Source organism: Typopeltis vanoorti, chromosome 26 (genome assembly GCF_054136105.1).
Source record: "Typopeltis vanoorti isolate ZY-2024b chromosome 26, IOZ_Tvanoo_1.0, whole genome shotgun sequence".
NCBI lineage: Eukaryota > Metazoa > Arthropoda > Arachnida > Uropygi > Thelyphonidae > Typopeltis > Typopeltis vanoorti.
The window spans coordinates 25,234,183-25,259,003 of record NC_143574.1 but is presented as its reverse complement, the minus strand read 5'-3'; the positions used below and the strand labels follow the sequence as shown (position 1 = coordinate 25,259,003).

Genomic DNA, 24,821 nt, shown 5'->3' with positions numbered 1-24,821 from the left:
GTCACAAGCCGTCTTTTAGACTCCACTCCTGCATAAACCACTCTCTGGTATCTCTCCTTCAATCACCCTCCTATCCATCTCACCAACCCTATATCTATCCCCCATCTGCTCCAGTTTACTGATTAGGGTTCCATGTGGTATCCTGTCAAAGGCCTTGGCAAGGTCCAGTAGTATCACTGTAAACCCATTACCCTATCCAGTTTAGCTGTCACTGTGTTATAAAACGTGAGCAAGTTACTGAGGCATGATCTACCCTTCACAAAACCATGTTGTCCCCCATACAATATCCCATTTTCATCTATCCGATCCCGTATTCTTTTCTTGACTAATTTCTCTAAGACCTTGACAATGATTCCTGATATGCTAATTGGTCGGTAATTTACAACAGCAGTCTTGGAACCACCTTTATGCAGTGGAACTATTTTCCCCTCTTTCCACCCCCTCGGGACTAACCCAGACCCGAGACTCAAATTAAACAAAATTGTCAAGGGTACTGACAATTCTTTAGCTGCTTCTCGTATGACACGAGCTGGTATACCATCCAATCCCACGGATGTATTGACATTGAGGTTATGCAATAGCCAACTCACCTCCACTTCATTCACCACAATTCCCGTATAATCCTGGTTTATTCGTTTCTGCAATGTCACCACCTGGATGATATATACTTGCAAAGCGCTCACTCAGTAACTCAACTATATCAACTGATTCAGTTACCTCCCTACCATCAGCATGCTTTAAACTCATTCTGCCATGTACATTTTTCCTTTTACTTGCTACATATCTAAAAAACTGTTTAGGATTCTCTTTAGCCTGCATGGCCAATGTTCTTTCGTAATCCTTTTTTGCTTTTCTTACCACACTCGTTACCCTTCTGGCCTGCGCTTTATACCGTTCATGTGTCTGCCGGTCACTTTTCTCCTTAAATTCCCTCCATAGTTGTTTCTTTTTTTGCAGTTCAAGCTTAATGGTGTTATTCATCCATTTAACCTCTACTTGATTTATTATTTGGACTCTAGGTATACAGTCAGCCATTGCTTCATGCAAACACTTCTTAACTGCCTCCCATGCACTATCAACTTCTAGTCCTTGCAGTTGTACATGCCATGGCACTGAACCAATCAAACTCCTAAGCTTGTCATACTTCCCAGCCCGATAGTTCCACATGTACCCTGTCTTAATTGAAAATTCCACACCTTTAGCCACCTCCCAAGTCAAGACCCTATGATCACTCTCACCAATTGGTGGCAATGTGGTCATATTTGTTACAGCCAAATCCTCAGATGTAATTACTAGGTCAAGCACTCTCTGACCCCTAGTATTTTCCATTACATGCTGTCACAGATTGTTATCCCTTAATAACCGCATAAAATCCAATTCCTTCCTCCCGTGTGTCCTCTCCTCACTCCAATCAATGCGACCATAGTTGAAATCTCCCATAATAATTACCCTCCTTCCACTCATTTCTTCTATTTGCTTGTGCATACTGTCACCACCATCTTTTCCATCACCTGGTCTATAGCAGCACCAATTGTACATTTAGTTCTGCTAGCCACAATCTCACACCAAATGGCCTCAAATGTGCTCTTTTCTCTATCCTGCAATTTCATCATGTATACACCCAGATGATTTTCTTCTGTCACGTAGGCACAGTCTCTCAATTCTTCTATCATCACTTGCTGTTGTGCACCTTTTCCTGCCTTTACCAGTCTGGTTTTGTAGTGACTGAGTCTCCTTATACCTCTTCAAAAATTTAGAAATGCCACCTTTGGTTAAGTTTCCACCAATTGTTCTTCTAATTCGAGGCTAGCTGGTGAAAAGACGTACTGTTGGAGAGCTCCTGAAAGATTTGTGATTTTTGTTGATTTATTAATATTTTGTTAGATTTAGTTGTGTAATTTTAGTATATTATTGTATTTTTATTAGTGTAGTTAGTGTACTAAAGTGTTTTATAACAATCTTTGTCAGGAAGTCACCGCTAGAGGGATTCGTAGTGTGTAGTGTTCGTGAAAGCTCCTGATAAGATAAGCGTTATTTTCAGTTATCGTTGATAAATTTACTTTAATATTGCGTAGTTTTGTTTGCCTTGCGTATCTTAGTGCGTTCTGTTTGTGTGTTTTTGGTGTTTATAATTTATAATTTGATAAAATACGTTACTAGCAAGTATGGCTCCAGTACGAAGGAAAATGGCAGCCAGTAATGATGGTTCGCCATCTTCTTTCAAGAACGGTAATGTAAAGGAGATGATTCAGTGTACTATCTGTGAAATGTATGCTTTGCGGAGTGTGGTTAGATGATAAATCTAACCACAAGGAGTGAATGTGTGTAGAAAATGTAGGGAGAATAAGGAATTAAAGTGTATTTCGGATCGTGAGTGCGATATTTTTGTCAAACTTCAGAATGAAGAAAATAGGGATATGACAAGAAACGGCGAGGTTGTACCAGAGAATTGTGAGAGTGTGTGAATGTAGAAAGGGTGAATGATAGTATTAATGGTTTTACAGAGAATAAAAAAGATGAGATAGATGCAATGAGTGAGATCGCGTTGTTGAATGGTGCGATACAATGGGCAAAACAGCAGCTAGAGCGTATGAGCAAAAGTCGACTGAATGAACCAGCCAATAATAAAAAGTATGACAGGAAAAATAGGCGTATGAGTGTGAACATGAACAAAATGAAGGATAGAGTGCTGTATGGAGACTCGTTAGTACGAGGTGTGTTAGTAGAGGATTTGACAAAATCATACCAACCTGGTGTGACCATAAAGGATGTAACTGAGTCTGTGAACATGAACAAAATGAAGGATAGAGTGCTGTATGGAGACTCGTTAGTACGAGGTGTGTTAGTAGAGGATTTGACAAAATCGTACCAACCTGGTGCGACCATAAAGGATGTAACTGAGTCAATTAGAGAGCAAAAGGAAAGGGTGAAAGAAATGATTGTTGTGGCAGGTACAAATGATTTGAAAGGAGATAAAATGGAAATGATAGAAGACCTGAATGAATTGTTTGAGGTAGCAAAAGAAAGAAAGTCCTTGCACTTTCTCCACAGGTGGAGAAAGTGCAAGGACTGTTCGGTGCATACTGCAGGAATTTGGTCTAAATGCTAGAATTCCACGAAAAAAGCCATTTTTATCTCTCAAACAAAGGTTGAAAAGATTAAACTTTTCAACCTTTTGTTGATTAAATTTCAATGATTTTAATCTCAAACAAAAGATTAAACTTTTGTTTGAGATTTGAGAACCTCTGTCCACTGTCCAGTTAACATTTGCTAAAACAAACGTTAACTGGACAGCAGAACAATGGGACAGTGTTATTTGGAATGATGAGACCAAAATCTCCCTGTTTGGTAGTGAGCATAAAATACGTAAGGAGAATAATCAGAGAAGATTTACATCCTGATTGCATTACACCTACCATTGAAACAACCACTTAGTGTTATGATCTGGGGTTGTATGACATCAAAAGGTGTGGACAGAATTTGCATGATTAATGGGAATATAAATACAAAAATACATAAATGAAATACTTAAGCCCAAACTGAAGCCTTCCGCACGTGATCTTTTTCAAGATAATGAAGCATTTATATTTCAACAGGATTCAGCTCCATGTCAATGTTGCTGCTGTGTGCAAAAGTGGTTTCAAGATAATCATATTCCACCGCTGGAATGGCCTGGGAATAGCCCAGACCTTAACCCAATCGAAAATCCATGGAGCCGACTAAAGAAACTTGTTAGTCAGAAGCAACCCAGCAATAAAACCCAATTAATAGAAGCGATAATTCAATCTTGGTTTCAAATTATAACAGCTGCAGAACTAAAAAATTTGGTTCACTCCATGGGAAGGCGTTGTCAGGCTTGTAATTAATGCTAAAGGTTACCCAACTAAGTATTAACTCACATTGTGAGAATTTTTGTATATCTCATTTTTTCTATGTGTTTCACTTTTCTTCTTTATACTGTTGTTCTAATAAAAAATCCTTCATAAAAGTTATTGCATTGCATTCTTGATTAAATTATCTTTCCATTGATATATAATTTTATAGTATTACTCAAAAAAAAAAAAAATGGTGTTATGAGCCATCAAACCTCAGAAATACACTTTTTCCAAAAGGTTTCCACAATTTTGGCCACTAGTGTATACTGTCTATTCCTGGATGGGTCGGCGGAGAAAGTGGATCCTCTTATGAGTTAAGTTTTTAATTTCAAAGGAGGTTTAAAGGTGGCATTAAGGTTGTATTTCTGTAGTATTCTGTTTATTTTATCTGATATCCCTTTAATGTATGAAATGGTTACAGTTTTATTGTAATCTAGTTTATATTTGTTTTTAAGTGAGGTCGTGTGAAGAATTTTGTTGATAGTATTTTGGTGTAGCCTACCACCACCCAACACAAAAACAAGTTGTGTTTGTCATTAACACACTAAAGAACAGGGCTTTGATGAAGATTTTCTCTAGTGAACAAACACTTAATTCCAAGTGATGGAATTAAACACTTTTAATTCCATGGCTTGCAATTAAAAGTTATCAGCAATATCATCCTGAAAAATGGCTGTAAGGTGGAATTTAATTATAAGTTATTTTTCATTTTAAAGGCAAGCAGCTTTAACAATCATAACATTTCAGAACTTAAGTTTCACGCATTTCCATTTCATTCCCTTAAACAAAACTGAAAAGACATTTCAAAGATTCTATGTAACGAACAACAACAACAACATATACAGCACCTATGAAATGTTTTCAACCACTTATAGAACATTTACAGGCTTTAATATAATCTTAATTTTGCTACTACAGATAAGTCATGTATTCCTGTCATGCACATTTTTGATGTGATGTCAGGTTATCTTAATTGTCCGAACTATAACCCTATCAAGAAATATCAGATGGTTTTGAGCAATATCCGACATTCCTTGACAGAGAATGCGTAATCTTGAATCTCATCTTTTTGATCTTCTGTAGCTTAAGATTTCCCTGCTCTATTATACCTCATTCACTGCTGTCTCTACTATAACCCCAGTCCTGAAAATCATTCTTACCTCTTTAACTTCTAATCCATGAAGTTGAGTTCATGCAATCTAAGTTCAATTTTGCTGGACATTGGTTTTTAATGGAAACCACTTTTAATGGTTTCCTTTTTTGAATTCCACTAGCCAAGCCAGAAGAAAAGCAGAGGTATTTGCTGTAAGTTATAGTTTAAAACAAATCATTCATCCTCTGATCAGAATCCTTCACAATTCTGTCCACTCACCTAATACTCTGGATCTTTTCTTAACCAATTCTCCTTCCACGTACACTGTTGAGGTGTCTGCTTCACTTGGTAATTCACATCTCATTCTTGATTCATTGCTTATGGAAGGTCCTCCCCTCAGTCATTCAAAATCTCAAGTACTTTGATAATTCAACAACACCAAGTGGAAAGATCTTGGTAACATTTACTCCTCCTTTCTGGCGAGACTACTGCTTCCATCCTTCAGATTTGGGAATTTTAAATAGATTGAGCAATGAAAATCTGTAAATCAACATGGATAATTTCTGTAAGAAGATGACAAATATCTGGATCTTTATAAGCTCTTTTGTTTTCTTGGACTGCCCTGGTACACTTGGAAATCCATGGCTTGGATATATGATTTCCAAAAAAGTGTGCCAGGGCAGTCCAAAAAAAGAGCTTACTGTAAGTGGCAAGAGGAAAAACTCCAGCTTCATTCACAGCTTACAATGATGTCCATGATACTTGTGAAACCATCATTAAAAGGGCTAAGTCTAACTCCAATAGAGCTCAATGCAGGAAACTCGTCGGCAGTGTCAATGGCAGTCATGCCTTCTGGTATCTCCCAGAAGCTGTTAGGTGTAAGTTTTGTCCACCTCTTTCTCACCAAAACGGTAGCATTATTAGATCACCTAAAGATAAGGCTGACTTCTTGGCATCATTCTATAAAGAATGATGCCAAGAAGTCAGCAATAACTCCTACAGAAATGACAGAGGGGAAATCACCATCTTTACCTGGAACATGGCATTCATGCTTCCAGTAGTCTTTTACCAGAAAGATATCATAAGGATCTTGAACCTGAGTATCAAAGAAAAGCTTCTAGTTCTGAGAGAATTCCACCACTTGTGCCCAAGAGGTGTGATGATGAACTAATACCTGTTCTTCATCATTTATATGCTATATTATACTCAGCTGGCATTCATCCTACTGCATGGAAGCAAGCCCATATACAGCTACTACCAAGAAAAGTGACAACTGTCCAAAATCCAACTATCAGCCTATAGTTTTCACCTCAGTGTTGTCCAAAGTCATCAACAGAGAACTTCTTCAATATCTAGAGAAATGTGAACTAATTAAGGATCAACGAGAAGGATTTTACCAATGAAGATTCACAGTCTATCTCCTGGCCTGCATCACCCACTTCTGGACACATGCACAGAAATGTTTGGAGAAACCTTTGATGTTGTGCATGACCTCTCCAAGGCATTTTATAGGGTCTGGCATCAAGGGCTTCTCAGCAAATTGCCACTCTTATCTGCCTTCCTCTCTTTATAGTTGGAATACCAGTTTTCTCAGGTTGTTCACTACATGTAATGGCAGAAGATGGAAATTCATTGCATTCGTGGTGGATGGGCCCCTTCAATTTGATTTTTTCTATAAATTCTGGAGAACTCCAAAGCTCTGTGCTCCCACACACTCTTCCTTCTATATCTTAATGATCAACAATCCTATTCATAATTTTGCAAATGATTTCCTCTTCTTTCTCCAAATCTTATAGTGCTCAGATAACTCAAGCTTCAAGGTCTTCTATGGCCAATGCCTTTAACAATGATCTTCTAGCCACTCTCAAATAAGATGAAGATAATTGAATCTTTTAATGCTACCAAAACATATTCCTATTTTATTTCCTGGAAGTAAAATCATGGCTCGTGCTCTTTTGCTTTTCATAGCATTTCACTTACAAGCACGATGTTTTTTCTTCTTAGGTTGCCTTTTACATTTAGCCCATACAAGCACAAACATATCACAACACACCCTCTAAAACATTAAAAAAGAAACTTAGTATTATGCTTTGTTCTAAACATTGCTTCTCATAACACTTTATAAATCCCAACTCTGCCCAACCCTTGAATACTGTTCTCACCTTTTTTTGGCACAGCAAAAAACCTTCCTCAGAATGCTTGAATGTATTCAGAAGAGAGCTACTCACTTGATAGAGGACCTCCTCTCTCTCTCTCTCATTAACTCCTCCAACTGCTTTCACAAATGCGATCTGTTTCTGCATTATCTTATCTATAGGCATTTTCACGAATGCTGCTCCACTGAGCTGGCATTATTTTTACCTGCACCTATTTAAAACTATATCTTTCCTGGTTATAAGTTATTCACAAGTTATATAAGTTAGGTTCATACCATGAGTATAATTTAAGCATCTCTACTTTCTTTCCAATATGTTCATCTACCTTGAAAACATTTATTAATTTTCTCCAAACTATTGAAACTCATATGTTACTTTCAGTTATCTTGATCTCTAAAATAAGGCACAAGAAATTGTAATACAAAAGAAACAATATTTAATTAAATAACTATACAAACATATTTATTTAAATAAAGAAAATTGTAAGAGATACCTTTCTCTTTGACACTCACCCACTTGAAATTTAAATTCAGAAATTAAAAATTTCAACAACAAAGGAAGAAAATTCTGACATTAATCCTCTGATTAAACAACTATAGCTTTTTTACAGTCAGTAAACAATAAAAAAGGGAAACACATTATTTTAGTAATCCTCTTTATGACTATATACAATTATTGTATTTTTAATACAGCTAATTCCAAATAGAAATCTTTTCATCCTGGCTCAAGGTTAACACTCATTATAAATTAAGGAACATATCCAATCTCTGTAACTTGTATACAAATAATCCTCAGGAGCATTTATCTCACTCCAGAAAGTTGAACATGAAAACAATATACATGAGAATAAACTGTTTGTCCCAGTTCTCTAAACACAATCTTCATTACATGAATACCAGTTTTCTTCTTGTCCTCAGCATTCTGTAATACACACATGCATGTACACACAATCACTAAGAATACTATTTGGAAGAAACAACAAAATTTTCAGCTTGAGATAAAATGTTTCATCTTTATTCCATCTGTTGACAGGAAACAGCAGACATGCTTCATTTTTGGGGAAAGAAAGCAGAACTTGCTTTCTTTCCCCAACTTTGAGCTACTGTTATTTCTTACAACAAAAACTATATTCAAGGCCTTCTTCTAAATTAGCCCCTGGTGGGCACATGCTAATTGAAATTAATTACTACTTCCAGATAAGTCCATTAGCCTTCAAATATGTTCTTATATCCATTTCTGGCAGAAATGGCTACTTGTAACTACCTGTTATTTCACAACGAGTTTCCCCCGCCCCTCTCTCTCTCCTACTTTAATTTTCCCTCTCTCTCTCTGTGCATGCACATGCCAGCTTCAAACTTACTGTTATTGGCTGAAAGTGCAGCACACAACTTGAACTAGGTATGCTGCCAACTCCACATATTGGTCTCTCATGCCATCATGTGTAAATTTGCTGAAATCAGCAATACATTACAACATAAACCAGAGTTCCAATTCATTTTAACAAACTTTTTTTTAGACAAAAAGTGAATTTAATTACAATATTAAATTAACTAACGTTAACACGCATGAACCATAGTAGTAGGTTTTTTTATTACCTAAATATTTCGCCCTAGGTATCTTAGGACATCATCAGTACAGTAGAACAGCACTAGGAATGACACAAAGGATAGGGTGCATACGTACAGTGGAATCCAAATTGCGTGCAGTGGCACGTTGCAGCCTTAACTGCGGCCTGAACTTAAATTAGATTAAATTGAATTAAATTAAAATTAAATTACAGTTAAGTTATTTTTACACAATTTTCCATACTTTAGGGATGGCAAGAACACCACTGCGGTTTAGATTTGGTCTGTGAAGTAGGGCTTCAGCACTTTCTTTATATAAGCGTTCATATTTATATGAAGATCTGTGTAGGAGTTTTGTCTTTTCCCAGTGGATCTTGTGGTTTGGGTTTTCAACTCCGTGTTGAGCGAGGCCTGATTTTTGTGGATTGATGAGGCGGATATGGTCTTGATGTTCCGAGATGCATTTAAAAACTGATCTGCCTGTCTGTCCATAATAAGAGAGTTCACAGGAGCATGGAACCTCGTATACACCAGGTAGTAGCATAGGTGAAAGTAACAGGTTGTGGATCTGGTTGATGGGTTTGTAAGTGGCAGTAAGATTGTATTTCTTCATAATTTTCGAGAGCTGTTCGGAGATGCTTTTGATATAAGGTATGGGAATCCTATGGGCTTGTTCTTGTCTAGGTTGATGTGTAGAGAAGTTGCTGATGATTTTTTGAGTTGTTTTGAGATTATATCCATTTAGAGTGGCTATGTTTTTGATGATTTCCAAATCTTGTTTTAGAGAATCCTCGGAGGAGCAAAATCTGTGTGTTCTGGTTACCAATGATTTAATGATGCCAAATTTTTGAGAGGGATGGTGAGCAGAAGTATGGTGAATGTAGCGACCTGAAAATGTCGGCTTCTGATAGACAGAGGTGGAGATGGAACCATCTTCTTTTCTTTGGATGTGTAAATCCAGAAAGGGGATGCCCTGTGGGGATTCTTTTTCTAATGTAAATTTGATCTGTGGATGAAGAAGGTTGATTTTTACTAAAAACTGAAGTAGCTCTTGTTCAGAATGACTCAGACTGCGAAGATATCATCGACATATCGAAGCCAGAGTTTTGGTTTAAACGCAAGAATTTTTTCTTCAAGATGTTCTATGAACAGGTCTGCCAAGTTGGGTAACAAGGGGGACCCCATTGCTGTTCCCTCCTCTTGCTTGTAGATTTTTCCTTTCCATGTGAAGTAACCGAAAGTGATAACAAATTTGAAAAGTTCAACAATATCCAACGGAAATTTTTGATTTAACAGGTCTACAGTTTCTTTATGGGGGATACTGGTGAAGAGAGAGAGAGATGATGTCGAAGCTAATTAGCATGTCAGTTTTCAACAGTTGAAAGTCTTTTATTTTGGCTTGAAATTCTGTAGAATTTTTTATTGAAGAGGTTGAATGGCCTATGTGGGGACGGGAAAGGTTGGATAAGAATTTTGATAACTTGTAAGTTGGGCTACTAATTGAATCACCGATAGGTCTGAGTGGGATGTTGTTCTTGTGAAGCTTGGGTAAACCGCATATTCTCGGAGGTCTAGCACGATATGTCTTGAGTTTTTTTGAAGTTTCTTCATCTAAAGACTTTGTTTCATTGAGTAACTTGTTCAGTTTCTTCTGCTGTCTTTTTGTGGGATCATAGTCAAGTTTTGCATAAGTATTTCATGTCAGTTTTCAACAGTTGAAAGTCTTTTATTTTGGCTTGAAATTCTGTAGAATTTTTTATTGAAGAGGTTGAATGGCCTATGTGGGGACGGGAAAGGTTGGATAAGAATTTTGATAACTTGTAAGTTGGGCTACTAATTGAATCACCGATAGGTCTGAGTGGGATGTTGTTCTTGTGAAGCTTGGGTAAACCGTATATTCTCGGAGGTCTAGCACGATATGTCTTGAGTTTTTTTGAAGTTTCTTCATCTAAAGACTTTGTTTCATTGAGTAACTTGTTCAGTTTCTTTTGCTGTCTTTTTGTGGGATCATAGTCAAGTTTTGCATAAGTATTTCGGTCTCGGAGTAATAGATTCATTTTTCGGTCATACGAAACAGTATCAAGAACCACTGTGGTATTTCCTTTGTCGGCTCTGGTGATGATTATGTTTTTATTATGTTTTAAGGAAGTAAGAGCCTTCAATTCTGAAGGTGGGGAATGTTTAAGACTGAAGGTTTGGCATCGAAAATTATTTTTGCTATTTCAAAACGAAGTTTGTTGGCATCAATACTGGGAAGGTGGCTGATGTTTCTTTCAATGTTTTGTATGAAATCTAGATATGGGAGATATTTAGGGGGAATAGCAAACTTATGGTCCTTTGCTAGAACATTTCCCATAAGATATGGGAGACCTAAATGTCTCCCATCCCGTCTCACGTATCTGGAGTTCTGATGAACAACAAACTAATTTTGAAAGAAAACTGTTGATAGGAAGTTAGTAATAATGTAAGTTTAATGTTATACGAGGGTAGTCTGAAATGTTCTCTTCCTCGACCATAGATGGCAACACTATTGGCGAGATTTTTTTTTTTTCTAAGTTGGTACATCTGTCATAAGCATCCATGTGAAATTGCAAGTCATTCTATCAAGTAGTTTGTTTTATACAGCTGTCTAAAGCAAAAGTGTTGTCTGGTATCCCTTGAAATGGATAGTGCTTTGGTATTTTTAAGCTACATCGAGTTTTTACAAAGGCCCACCCCTTCATGAAAAATGTTTAAGCTATGAAAATTTTTTCTTTAATCAGTCTCTGTATCATGTCTCATGCTTTCTCTGGGTTGGACAATACTCAGATTTGTCTTGTAATTTCAAGCAGGGAATGCTGTCAGCCTGCGGTTATAAAATTCTTTGTAAAAGAAGGTTTAGTGCCAAAAGAAATTCATTTGAAGTTCATAAAAGTTTATGGGCACTCTTCTCCTTCATTTTCGACAATTAAGAAATAGGCTGCCAAGTTTAAACATGGCCATACCAGACATGAAGAGGATCCACGTGAAGGACATCCAAAAAGTGTTACAATACCAGAAATCATTGATCAAGTGCACGATATGGTATTGGATGACTGGCGAGTCAAAGTGTGTGAAATTTCTGAGACTATAGGCATTTCAAAAGAACATGTAAGATATATTTTGCATGAAGAATTGCAAATGAAAAAGCTTTGTGCAAGATGGGTGCTGCAATTGCTCACAGCAGATCAAAAACACACTCACATGAAAATCTCTGAGCAGTGTTTGGAGCATTTTAACAAGAATAAAACTGATTTTGTGCGTCGATTTATTACTATGGATGAGACTTGGACTCACCATTACACACCAAAATCCATACAGCAGTCAAAACAGTGGACAGAAGCCAGTTGTTCAGTACCAAAGATGAAAAGTCGGTTCCATCAGCAAGAAAGGTCATGGCATCAGTGTTTTGGGATGCTAAAGGCATTTTGTTTATTAGTTATCTTGAAAAGTGTAAAACAATAATCGGGGAATATTATTCCAATCTTTTAACCAGACCAGAAGAAAAGACCTGATTTGCAGAAGGAAAAAAAAATCATCTCTCAATCAGGACAATGCACCTGCCCACAAAGGTGTTTTGACAATGGGAAAATTATGGGATCTGCACTATGAATTGTTGGAACATCCACCCTATTCCCCAGATTTGGCTCCCTCTGATTTCTATCTCTTCCCAAAACTAAAACTCTTCCTTGCTGGTGAGCGTTTTTCTTCAAATGAAGAGGGGATTGCAGCTGTCGAGGGGTATTTTGCAGATCTTACTGAGAACCACTACAGGGACTGGATAATGGCGCTGGATCATCATTTGAATAAATGTATTAGTCTTAAGGGAGATTATGTTGAAAAATAATCTTGAAATTATAAATTCGTTTTTTCATTGTTAGGCCGAGAACTTTTCAGACCACCCCTGTATTATCAGAGTATCCTGTACATCCCTTGATATGTTTATCAGAAATTCTGATGATATTAGTGATATATATTTTAATGATTTTGTTCAAATATATAATATTCTTTATAAATATATTGGTGAAGAATCTATATAAGATAGGGAAAATCTATTTCTTTTCCATGTTCAGCATAATCCAATTACAAAGCCATCTTAGAGATCCAATTTCAAATAAGAATATATAAAACATTATAAGACCTCATATTCAAAATCTACAATTAAACTTGTTTACCTCAGCATCCAACCAAACATCCAACTCAGCCATCCTTGATGACTATATACATCTGTACATGTCCCTGCTCCTTTCTGCTGACTTCCTTGTGATGCATGCAACATATGTAAATGGTCTCTATTTGGAATAGGAAGAGAAAGATCCTGGAATGTCTCTTTAGTTGTGGACAACTAAAATAAAAACTTAAACTAAATAAGATGAATTTAAGTTTTTTAAAATTAAATATTTAAATAATCTTTTGACTTAAATTTTATATAACAAAGCAAAAGTTTTGATACAAGGTATTGTGCTATAAAACTTATTCAATAATGGTTAGCATTAATCATTAAGGAAGATTAGTCCATCACCACCAATAATATATTCCGTTCATAAATCACAAACAATTATTGGTACTCCACGAAGTTATTCTTCTTCCTTATACTCTCATGAAATTAGGCCAGGTAACCTGTTGCTCACTAAGTTAATTTTTTTTTGTTTTGTTTTTTAATTATGTTCCTCTATTTCTTTTTTCCTGCGAGTTTATATTCATGTATTATTTCTTAAATATCTTTCCTTTAACTTTCTTTTAGTGTTACATGGTGATCAGCATTCATTTTAGAAATTATGGACTTTATTACAACCATGTTATAAATACCTATTTATAACATGGTGTTTCCTGATGTTTCGACCTTTGTATTAAGGTCATCAACTCGAGTATATACAAATATATAAGGACAAGCTGAGATACATTTCACACCAGTAGAATAACTGGTGATTTGATCACCAGTTATTCTACTGGCATGACCTCTAGTAAAAAAAAATAAAAAATTAAAAATAAAATTAAAAATTAATTGATTAATTAAAAACTACATCAAAGCTAAATTCTATTTAAGATAACATGAGAGAAACATTCTTTCATATAGATAGTTTTCTTACAATAACAATGATGTCCTATTTTTAACATGACAACTGTTATATTAGATTTAGGATTCTGGATTATCTACAGTCCTGTTTATAGTTAACTTTCAGGGAGAAAGAGTTTCATGGGTAGAATATGTGCCTTCCATATGCTTAGGATTTTTAGACCATCATTATTGTTCAGATCGGGGTGGTTGATAAGAATCTCACACGCTTCCTTAAATTTGCATTCATACCATGTTTTGGTGCGATGTAAACAACTGGTGCTTTTCCAGTCAATTCTATGTCAAGTGTTCAGGGCATGATCAGAAAGGCCAGCTTCACCATAGTTATTATATTTAATGTGTCATTTATGTTCCCTTTGTCTGATAGGAATTGCGCATCCTGTTTCCCCTATATATAGTAGATTACAGGTGCAATAAATACGGTATGCTCCAGGGTGGGCCAGTGGAGGGAGTGGGTCTTTGGATGAGTTGAGCAAGCTTTTGAATTTTGCAGGAGGTTTAAAGCTGGCTTTGAGGTTGTATTTCGATAGTATTCTGTTTATTTTATCTGATGTCCCTTTAATGTGAGGAGTGGTTATAGTTTTATTGTAGTCTGGTTTATCTTTGTTTTTTTTACTGAGGTCTTGTAGAGAATTTTGTTAATAGTGTTTTGACTGTACCATTTTTTAGAAAAGTATTGCTGATAACTTTAAATTAGTCTTTCAGGGCTTGTTCATCTTCAAAGCCCTGTTTTTTAGAGTATTAATGACATCTAGTTTTTGTGTTGGGTGGTGGTAGGAGTTTATGTGTGTATATTGGCCGGTATGCGTCGTTTATACGACACATATATATTGGTGTGTATACACGTGTATATATATTGGCCAGTATAAACGACACATTAAATATAATAACTATGGTGAAGCTGGCCTTTCTGATCATGCCCTGAACACGTGACATAGAATTGACTGGAAAAGCACCAGTTGTTTACAATCCAAAACATGGTATGAATGCAAATTTAAGGAAGCGTGTGAGATTCTTATCAACCACCCCAATATGAACATGAACAATAATGATTGTCTAAAAATCCCAAGCATATGAAAGGCACATATTCTACCCACGGAACCTTTCTCCCTAAGAGTTAACTATAACTAGGACTGTAGATAATCCAGAATCCTAAATCTAATATGTCATGTTAAAAATAGGACATCATTGTTACTGTAAGAAACAATCTAGCTATATGAAAGAATGTTTATCTCATGTTATCTTAAATAGAATTTAGCTTTGATGTCGTTTCTAAATAATTATTTAATTTTTAATTTTATCTGTATTTTTTTTTTTTTCACTAGAGGTCATGCCAGTAGAATAACCGGTGATCAAATCATTGTTTCTTTAGCTTACTGAGTGAAATGTAACTCAGCTTGTCCTTGTATATTTGTATATACTCCAGATGATGACCTTAATATGAAGATCGAAATGTTGGGAAATTAAAATAGGTATTTAAAACACAATTGTAAAGTCTAATTTCTAAAACGAATCTTTCCTTTACATGTTCCATCCTACTTTGTTAGCAATTTTGCATTTTCTCTATTACTAGTTAATTTCTGTTCTTGAAATATTTCATGATTATGTTTATGTTCACAGCCAGATGATTTGCAGATATATCTTCTGTAATTCTTTCTTGGTCTTGTTTTTGCACTATGTTTCAAATCCACATTGCACTGAGTGCATTAAGAAAAGAAAAAAAAATCCTCTGTCTTTTAATTTCCTAAAGGAAATATCCAGAGCTACATTACCCTAACTATCTTTTAGAAGGCAGGTGACAACCAGTCTCTTCAACCTTCAAGCCATTCACTGACAGTGAGCTCAAGCTATAAATGAACTAGACTACGGGGAGAGGGGAGTATGATGACTGCAACCATCTCATAGCCCTACATCCTAACAATCATAGTACTGCCTGTAATAGAGCAAGTTACATGGTACATTTTCTTGCATTATTATGAGATTAAAAATCCAACTTTCTGGGAAGAAAAGCCCTATCTGGTAATGCCAGAGATCGACTAACTTGAGAAACGGCAAAAGAAAGGACTTAGCAACTAGAATTATATTTATAAGCCTTCCTTTAGGCAGCCTAATGCTAAAAAGCAAATGCCATTTCTACAGGGCTACACAGGCACAATACATCAGAAACTCACTTGAGGGAAGGGTATTTGTGAAAGTTCAATTTAATAATTTTATTATTTTTGAAAACCTGAAGATTTTTATTACCTTTTTTTTTTTTTATTCATATGAAATATGACATTGTAAGTAATTAAAGAGCCTCCACAGCTCAGTCAGTATAGATGAAGCCCTTTAGTCAGAAAGACCTGGGCTCGATTCTTGTCAGTGACATGAGGAACCTTTATCTGGTCTCTTTCAATGAAAGGTGAGTTAGCCAGTTTCATACGGAAGTAGGGGGTTTTTAGTCCCCGAAAACAGGCAAACCAGCCCCGTGAACACACACAGATTACAGTTATGAATTCTTGACCTTAGGAGATGCAGCAAGGGCTGCATCATGAACCCCTCATTACGGGGATTCTAAATGCCCTAAAGGGATGGTTGAGATCCATCAAGTAATTAAAAGTATTTATTTCTCCATTTCAGTGAAATATAAATTAATCCCTTAACATACAAAGACGTCTGTGACACATCTTTTGTTTATTGCACCAAAATTGATTTTGAATTTTGGTTTCACATATAAATACAACCGAATATAGACTCTAGACAATCTTGTGCCTATTTCCTTTCAGCCGAGAAAAGTTGCCAATGGCGTTATCAGCTATTTCGTTTGCACAAATTCATCATTATTTATCAAATAATGATGAATTTGATTCAGCAAATCACCCTTGCCCAAAAAATTGGCAGAAAAACAACCACTTTCTGATTTTTAAGTGGTACGTTAAGGGGTTTAACAACAAAGCAAACCAAGACAAACCGAAAGATTTTATTCCAATACATGTTAGCATATTAAATCTAAGTGTATTTTACTGGCGACTAAATTTTGATTTACCTCCAAATACCTCCATAAATCTAAACCTTACCAAACTCTGTACAAAAAAAGAATCAAAAGAAATGCTCAAAGAAAAAGGCCTAAATACTATCAACCTTCTTTCATCCTCCAAACAAGTTATTTGTTATACTGATGGATCGTCAGACACCAATATGATTAATGGAGGCGCTGGTGTTCTCCTTCTATTCCAGAAAGGTGAAAAACTTTCGATAAAAGTTGGATTTGGGAGAACTGCTTCCAATTTTACCAGCGAACTTTACGCAATAAATAAAGCATTTGAAGCCGACTTAAAATTATCATCATCTCAACAATCTGAGGGAATTATAATTTACAGTGACTCCAGATCAGCTATGGAGGCAATCAAAAATGGCAATACCAAGCTCACACAAGACACCCATAAACTCTTGAATCAACTAAAGTGTTTAGGGAAAAGTTGCATTTTAATGGATTCCTGCTCATGTAGGCATTGATCACAATGAAGTAGCTGATAAATTAGCAAAAGAGGCCAGAGAACTCAACCAAGGAACTCACATGATAACTCTTGCTGATGCTAATGCACTAGCAAAAGCTAAACTAATTCCACTGAAATCAGTGATACAACATCAAATTCCCGAAGTCAATACTGACAGAAAGACCTTCACCACAATAGCAAGACTACGAACAGGACATTATAGAAGAAGGAGGATCAATACAGATGATACGAGAACATATAACAACTGCAACAACTGCCCCAATACCAAACTGACACCCACTCACATCTTTACCTGTCCAGCAATTACATTAGCCTTGCAAGAAATAGATCCTAATATATTCTCTATACAAACAAAATAACTGACATAGCCAAAGCATTTCAAGGAGCACATGGAAACATCTAAGACTCTTCAAAGGACAACACAACAACAACAACTAAATTTCAATATAAATAAGTAGCAAAGAGTACCTGAAAAGAGCAAACAATGAATATTACAATTTTCATAGAGCTCTTGAATGGAATAGTTTTTTCTATAGGCTAATTTGAATAAAAGAACAAAAATGTAATTCTTCTGTATATGATTAGAATACATTAAGTTACCAAAGGAAAACATGAAAACTTCAAAGAAATGTTATATTTCTTCATTATTCCATAAATTCTAATAATTCCTAATATATTAGGAATATATGTTATTACAAGTGACAATGAAACAGAGTGAATTCTTATGATGTTACACAGTGACATTATAAGAATATGAATTAATGGAAGAAAGGATCACATACCATATTTACTCGAATATAACTTGTCCTCGCATATATCTCGTACCCCTAATTTTACTTTAAGAAAAGAGAAATTAAAAAATTTCATATACCTCACACACGAAAACAAGTTAAAAACTTTAAGAAATAGATAGTGAATGTTATGGCAGTTTCAGATATTTTGGAATTTTGTTGAATAGAATCAAGATTTCAACTCGATAATCATCTGCCTGCCTTTGTTGTTGAGTTGTGCAATCTTTTGTTAATAGCACACCAATCATATGTGAGACCAGTAGTAGCGGTAGTGAATAGTAGATTCTTGGTAAGTCACACCCATTTCCAGTTTTTATAAATCATGGTAATCTTATGATTCCTAAATGATAAAAGGACAAGCAATAATGAAACTGTTTGTTTTAATTTATTTACAGAAGCATTGTCGCTAAAGATTCAAATATGTTATGCGATGAAGGTGAGTGGCCAATCGAGTAAATAATGTTGATAATTTAAATGCATTCATTTTCTAAATAATGTGAGCAATTATAAATTATAATGAATACTGAGAATTTAAATATAAACATCAATGTAATTTTTTCCTGAAAAACTTTAGTTTCCGAAAATCCCTGCATATATCTCCCACCATGATTTTTAAACTTTTATTTTACTAAATTAATTTTTTAATTTTAGGGAAAAAAGTGAGAGTTATATCCGAGTAAATATGGTATATAAGAATACAATGGAAAAGTGAAATGTCAGATGTCAAAACATACGTTACTCGGAAAATATCATGATCATCACAAAAACAATGAAGGGTACTGCTAACACAGTTTTCTCTAAAAAATCAAATTATACAATATCTGTGAAGCTCATACCTGCAAGAAAAGGAAATGATAGATGTACCAAGTGACTGAAGGAACAGTGATAGATAGAAACATGATACATAGTGAGGTGACTGCTATCAGATGAAAGTGTGAACAAGCTGGGCATGAAAAAGAAAAGGAGGCAAATAGAAGAGTGAAAACAGGATGCATATAAAGAGCAAAATGAGGAACATCAAAAAACAATGAATGACAGACAAGAAATAAAACATGGCGGTAGCAGGAAAGTGGGTAACTGAAAAAAATGGAATGATGGCGAGATGAAAACCTACAAAAACACTGGAGGAAAAGAAGACATTATTGCTGAGATTGTCTTCAAAGAAATGTACATGGGAAAAAGGAGTGAGAATTCAAATTGTCAATGAAAGTGAAGAATGTGGAGAAACACATTTCTAAAGGTCAGCCTTATGCTCTTTGAAAAGCCTGGATGGGTGGGGGGAAAAGGATGTAAACATGAAAGTAATAATAAATGAACTAAAAATGCACTGAAATGCATGCTTTCTCATCAAGCTACCACAGCACCTTTTTCATTCCATTTGTTGTATTCTTTGGGACAACCTTCCTTATCAAACCTACAGTCTCCAACTATCCAAAAAACAATATTAGTAGATTTTGGTCGATTCCTTCACAGTTAACTCTTACTCAAATATGGTACAAATGTGCAACAGGTTCTGTACGTCTCATGTTGGACTGATATAAAAAAATCACACTGGGAATAGTAATTAGTTTAATAATGAAATTAAACTAAAAGCACAAAATATTTCAAATGTCTTTTATTATCAATGTATAACAATAACATGATAAGTAAACATTCAAAAACGTAACCAGTTTATCAGTACATGAAATGACTATCATCTAGATATTGATGCCTGTTTTCATGTGTGTGAGAGAAAATGATTAAGAAGGAAGAAAGAGAACAAACAGAAATTAAGAATACATCAATGAAGAAGAGCTCCAAAAATGCCAGAGTTCAAAGTGAGTGTAAACTGTATCCTATAGCAGATTCAACTGGAAATCCCACTGCATTCCAAATATTTATCTGATCTAACTCCTCTTACAAGCCATATAAGATCAAGAACTAAAAATTCTTCTGATTTGTCATGTGGCAAAGGCATTCATATCATCTGCCACTCATTCTATCCTTTTAACAGTATTGACTCAAAACACAATTACAAGTATATTATTATTATTCAGGCCTCCATGGAGTCAAAAGACTCATCGTGGGAGGTCCTTCCTAAGAAACACGTCTATCATACCACTCCTTAAATGCATTGACCGTTCTCGCTCTCACCACTCCATGGTTCAACCACCCTCCATGCAAAGAAACTACTCCTCACCCTCTTTCTCACAGTTTCCTTTCGTAACTTCTAGGGATGGCCCCTTGTCATGACTCCTTCCCGCTGTTCAACCAAGCGAAATAATTCCCCAGTGTCAACCCTGTATCCACCTCTCAGCAGTTTAAAAGTCTCAATCATATCACCCCTCCTTCTTCTATCCACCAAACTCTGCAGTCCACACTCCCTCAGCTGATCCTCATAACTAACATTGTACAGTCCCAACACCATCTTTGTTATCTGCCTTTGTACCCTTTTTCGCAATTAATTTATCCCCTTCAAATCCTGGGGACCAGATCTCAGAACAATAGTCTAAGTGTGGTCTGATCAGAGTCTTATACAACAGAATGATAACCATTTTATCTCTGCAGGTCAGTGTCCTTCTCATTATTGCAGCAATCCTCTGCATTACCATCACTACCTTTGCAATAAGTCCCCTAAATTTCAGGTTTCTATCAATCATCGAACCCAGATCTCTTGTCTCTCCTACTTCCTGCAGTTTAACTCCTCCCATAGAGTATGCAGCATCCCATCGATGTATCCCAAACCTCAAGACCTTACATTTTGCTGCATTAAATTGATAACCCCATTAATTTGCCCATCTACCTAGCTTATTCAAATCCTCTTGCAAGGCTACCACATCTTCACTATTACTAATAACCCTTCCCAGCTTCGCATCATCATCTGCAAACAACTGAATATCCCCTTGCAATCCATGGACAATGTCATTGATATAAAGGTTAAACAATATTGGTCCCAGCACTGAGCCCTGTGGAACACCACTTGTAACCTTCTGCTTCTTTGTTATTGCTCCACCATACACAACTCTCTGATACCTATTGAACAGCCAATCCTGAATCCAGTTGACCAATCTGACATCCAGATTGGACACCCATGTGCTGCAACTTGAATATCAGCTTATCATGTGGCACCCTGTCAAATGCCTTTATTAAGTCTAGGAAAATGGCAGTATATGCCTTTCCCTCATCTAATGCGCTTGTAACTTTATCATAAAAGGCTAGCATATTGCTAAAACAAGAGCGCCTCTTCACAAATCCAAGTTGACTCTCAATGATAACATTACCCTCATCTGCCCAATGCTGTATATGGTCCCTCACTACTTTCTCCAAGAGCTTACTAACTACTGATGACACACAAACTGGCCAATAATTAGAAACCAGTCTGCTACCGCCCTTATGCAATGGCACTATCTTAACCGTCCTTCCATTCCATGGGCACCTCTCCTGCAGCCAGCCATTCATTGAAAAGCCAGGTCAAGGGCACTGTCAGTTCCTAAGCACATTCTCTCAAAACTCTTGGTGAAATACCATTTCTGATGCAATAACCAAATCCAAAACTCTTGAACCTCTTGTTCCCTCTGTTACATGGCCTAAGACATTTGTTCCTCAAGAATTCTAGAAATTCCATTCCCTTATTGCTACATGCATCTTCCTTTCCCCAATCTATACTGCTGTAGTTAAAATCTCCCATAACAATCCTTCTTGCACTTGCCACACTCAACTGTCTCAACATCTCCTGGTCCCAGCCCTCTGTGCTCCTTGGTCTGTAGCAATACCCCACTAAATATCCTGTCTTGCCCACCTCTACCTCACACCATATGTTTTCAAAATCATTAGTGTCACAGCCTTCCAAAGCCTCCACTCTTAGAGGACATAGGTTGTCCCTTATCATAAGCAGTACTCCACCACCACCACCACACTTTCCCTTTTTAAAAGAATATTTAAAGAATATATTTAAAAGAACTCTCGGGGGACCCTTTAACCCCTAGAGAGTGCGTCCCCTGGGTGGCGGATAGGGGAGACCACCATGTGTGTGTGCGCATGCGTGCGTATTTGGTGGGATGGTCCGAATATACTGAATAAGGACTCGTGGGCCGACAGGGCCAATCATCTTGATTGTAAGGGAAGCGGCACTCCATTGGACCCCCTAGCTGGATCTATCCTCTCCTTCTACTACTTTGAGGATGATCCACTTACTTTAATCTTTCCTATAAGGCCATATCAGCCAACTCTTCTTATTTTATGACCCCTATGCTATTAGAGTACTCAAGGGCCATGGGGTCTTTTCATTTCTGGCCTTACAACTATGTCCTCTCTATAAATCTTACTATAATTCCTCTATAATCTACTCTTTCCCCCTTCAATATACCCTATTCGTCCTATGGGTTTAAATTCGGAAGAAGGCTAGTTCAGAAGCCTTAAGGTAGCAGCCCTATCACTGAACTATTCCATCATCAGGCTAGTCCCCTGACATGGAGAACATAATTCTACTAGTAAGCTGACAGAAAAAGATAATCGGATTGGATCTATAGGAAACGACCCTGGAATGGAAAAGGTAAAACAAAAATGGAAACGACAAAATATAATACACATAGCAAACTGGAATGTAAGAGGAATAGCATATAAAGAAATAGAATTAGACCAATTATTAAATGAAACAAATTTTAAAATAGCAGTAATCACTAAAACAAAAAAGAAATTAAAAGGAACCATGAGAACTGAAAATTTTAAAGTGATATACAGTGGAGTTGACAGAGACCAAAGAGCACAAGCAGGAGTCATGATTTGGATTCATAACTCCCTTTCAAAACAGTTAAAACATTATAATTATGGAATGAAAGAATAATAGAAGCTAGAATAAAAATAGATAGAGGCTATTTAACAATAATTGGTTTATATGCCCCAAAAGAAGGAAGAGAACAGGATAATGTTGATTTTTATAATCAGCTACAAAACATATATAATAAAATAAATAAAAAGGATTACATAATTTTAGCAGGAGACTTAAATGCAAGAATTGGAAACACGAAAATTAATAATAATATAGGAATACATGGAGAACATACTCTAAACAAGAATGGTAAAAAAAATGATTGACATTGTAGTTTATAATAACCTAAAAATAATGAATTCCTTCTATAAACATAAAGACATACATAAATATACTTGGGCAGCAAAAGGATGGAAATCAATATTAGATTACTTTATACTAAATGAAAAGACATCCAAATTTTCACTAGATGTTAGAGTTCACAGAGGATATGAAATAAGCAGTGACCACTTCCTTGTTAAAATAAAATTACGATTACCACCTAAATGGCTACAAGTAACAAGAACAGAAAGAAAAATTGAAACATTTGTTTATAAAACTAGACTATTGAATGACACAAATATACAATGGCTATATGAACAAAGAATTAACCAATATCTAGACAAAATAAAACAAAATGAAGAAATAGAAATAGAATGGCTTTATAAAAAAAGATACTAAATGCAGCAGCAAATGAAAGCTTAGGAAAGACCAAAAAATTCAATAAAAGGAAAAAACTGAAGATTCGGGATGATACAATGAAAGAAATAATCAAAAAGAAACCTATCACAAATGGTTAAGCAGTAAAAGATTAGAAGATGAAATAGAATATAAAAGAATAAGAGCCATAGCTAAAAGAGAAGCCAGAAAAAGATACAGAGAATCATGGAACAAATTGTTTCTAATTTAGAACATTATTTATATAAAATAAGACCCAATGTATATAAAATTTTGAAACACTTAAATGCAGATACCAAAGAAAACATAAAATCAAACACTGAATTGAAATTAGAAGAATTTCTAAATTACTACACAGAATTGTGGATAGACAAATATTTTAAAAAAGACAATTGGCAAACAATTCACGAAAATGAAAAGGAAATAACTAAAGAAGAATTAGAAATCAGCCTGAAAGAAACAAGAAACGGAAAATCACCTGGAGAAGATAAACTAGGTTCAGAACTATATAAATATGCAGGAACTAGATTCAAAGAAAGACTCTTATTATTTTTAAATAAAATTTATTAAACTGGTATCCCCCCCCCCCCAATAGAATGAAAAAAGCAATTGTGATTCCTATCTTTAAAAAAAGTAATAGAGATAACTCTAAAAACTATAGAGTATACTAAATTCCTGTTACAAAATATATAGCAGAATCTTAAATAGCAAACTAATGAAATATTCCGAAAACTTTATTTTAGAAGTACAGAATGGATTTAGAAAAGGACGATCATGCATAGACCCGGCCTTTTGCCTAAAATAAATAATAGAGAAAAGAAGAGAATACAATTTAGAAACACTTATTGCATTTATTGACTTTGAAAAAGCATTTGACAAAGTTAAAAGAAACATATTATTTAACATATTAAAAGAAAGACAAATACCAAATAATATCCTAAAAGCTATCACAAGTATATATGAAAATAATCAAATACAAATAAGATTAAATCACGAGCTATCATACACGAGAGAGATAAACCAAGGGGCCCGACAGGGATTTCCCCTCTCAGCAACTCTTTTTAATATCTACTTAAATGAAATAATAAAAATAAAATGGAATAAAAATTTACATCAAGGAATTAAACTTTCTTCTACAGTAAACTTAAACACTCTCCTCTTTGCCGACAACCAAATAATAATTACAAATTCTGAAGATAAACTACAGAAAGCTATTTTAGATCTAAATGAGATATCCAAAGATTATGGTATGATAATATCAACAGAAAAATCAAAAACTATGGCC

The 24,821-nt window shown here is 35.5% G+C and overlaps 1 protein-coding gene across 2 annotated transcripts in view; it reads right to left on the bottom strand.

Moving 5' to 3' along the window:
* The window catches only part of LOC150092420 (ubiquitin carboxyl-terminal hydrolase 20-like), a 416,458-nt gene that overhangs the window by 227,937 nt on the left and 163,700 nt on the right, over nt 1-24,821 (bottom strand). For both annotated transcript variants that reach the window (XM_090415144.1, XM_090415145.1), the window contains exon 9: nt 12,883-13,052. In XM_090415144.1, the coding sequence (XP_090271270.1) occupies nt 12,883-13,052 (170 nt within the window). The remainder of the gene's footprint in view (nt 1-12,882; nt 13,053-24,821) is intronic.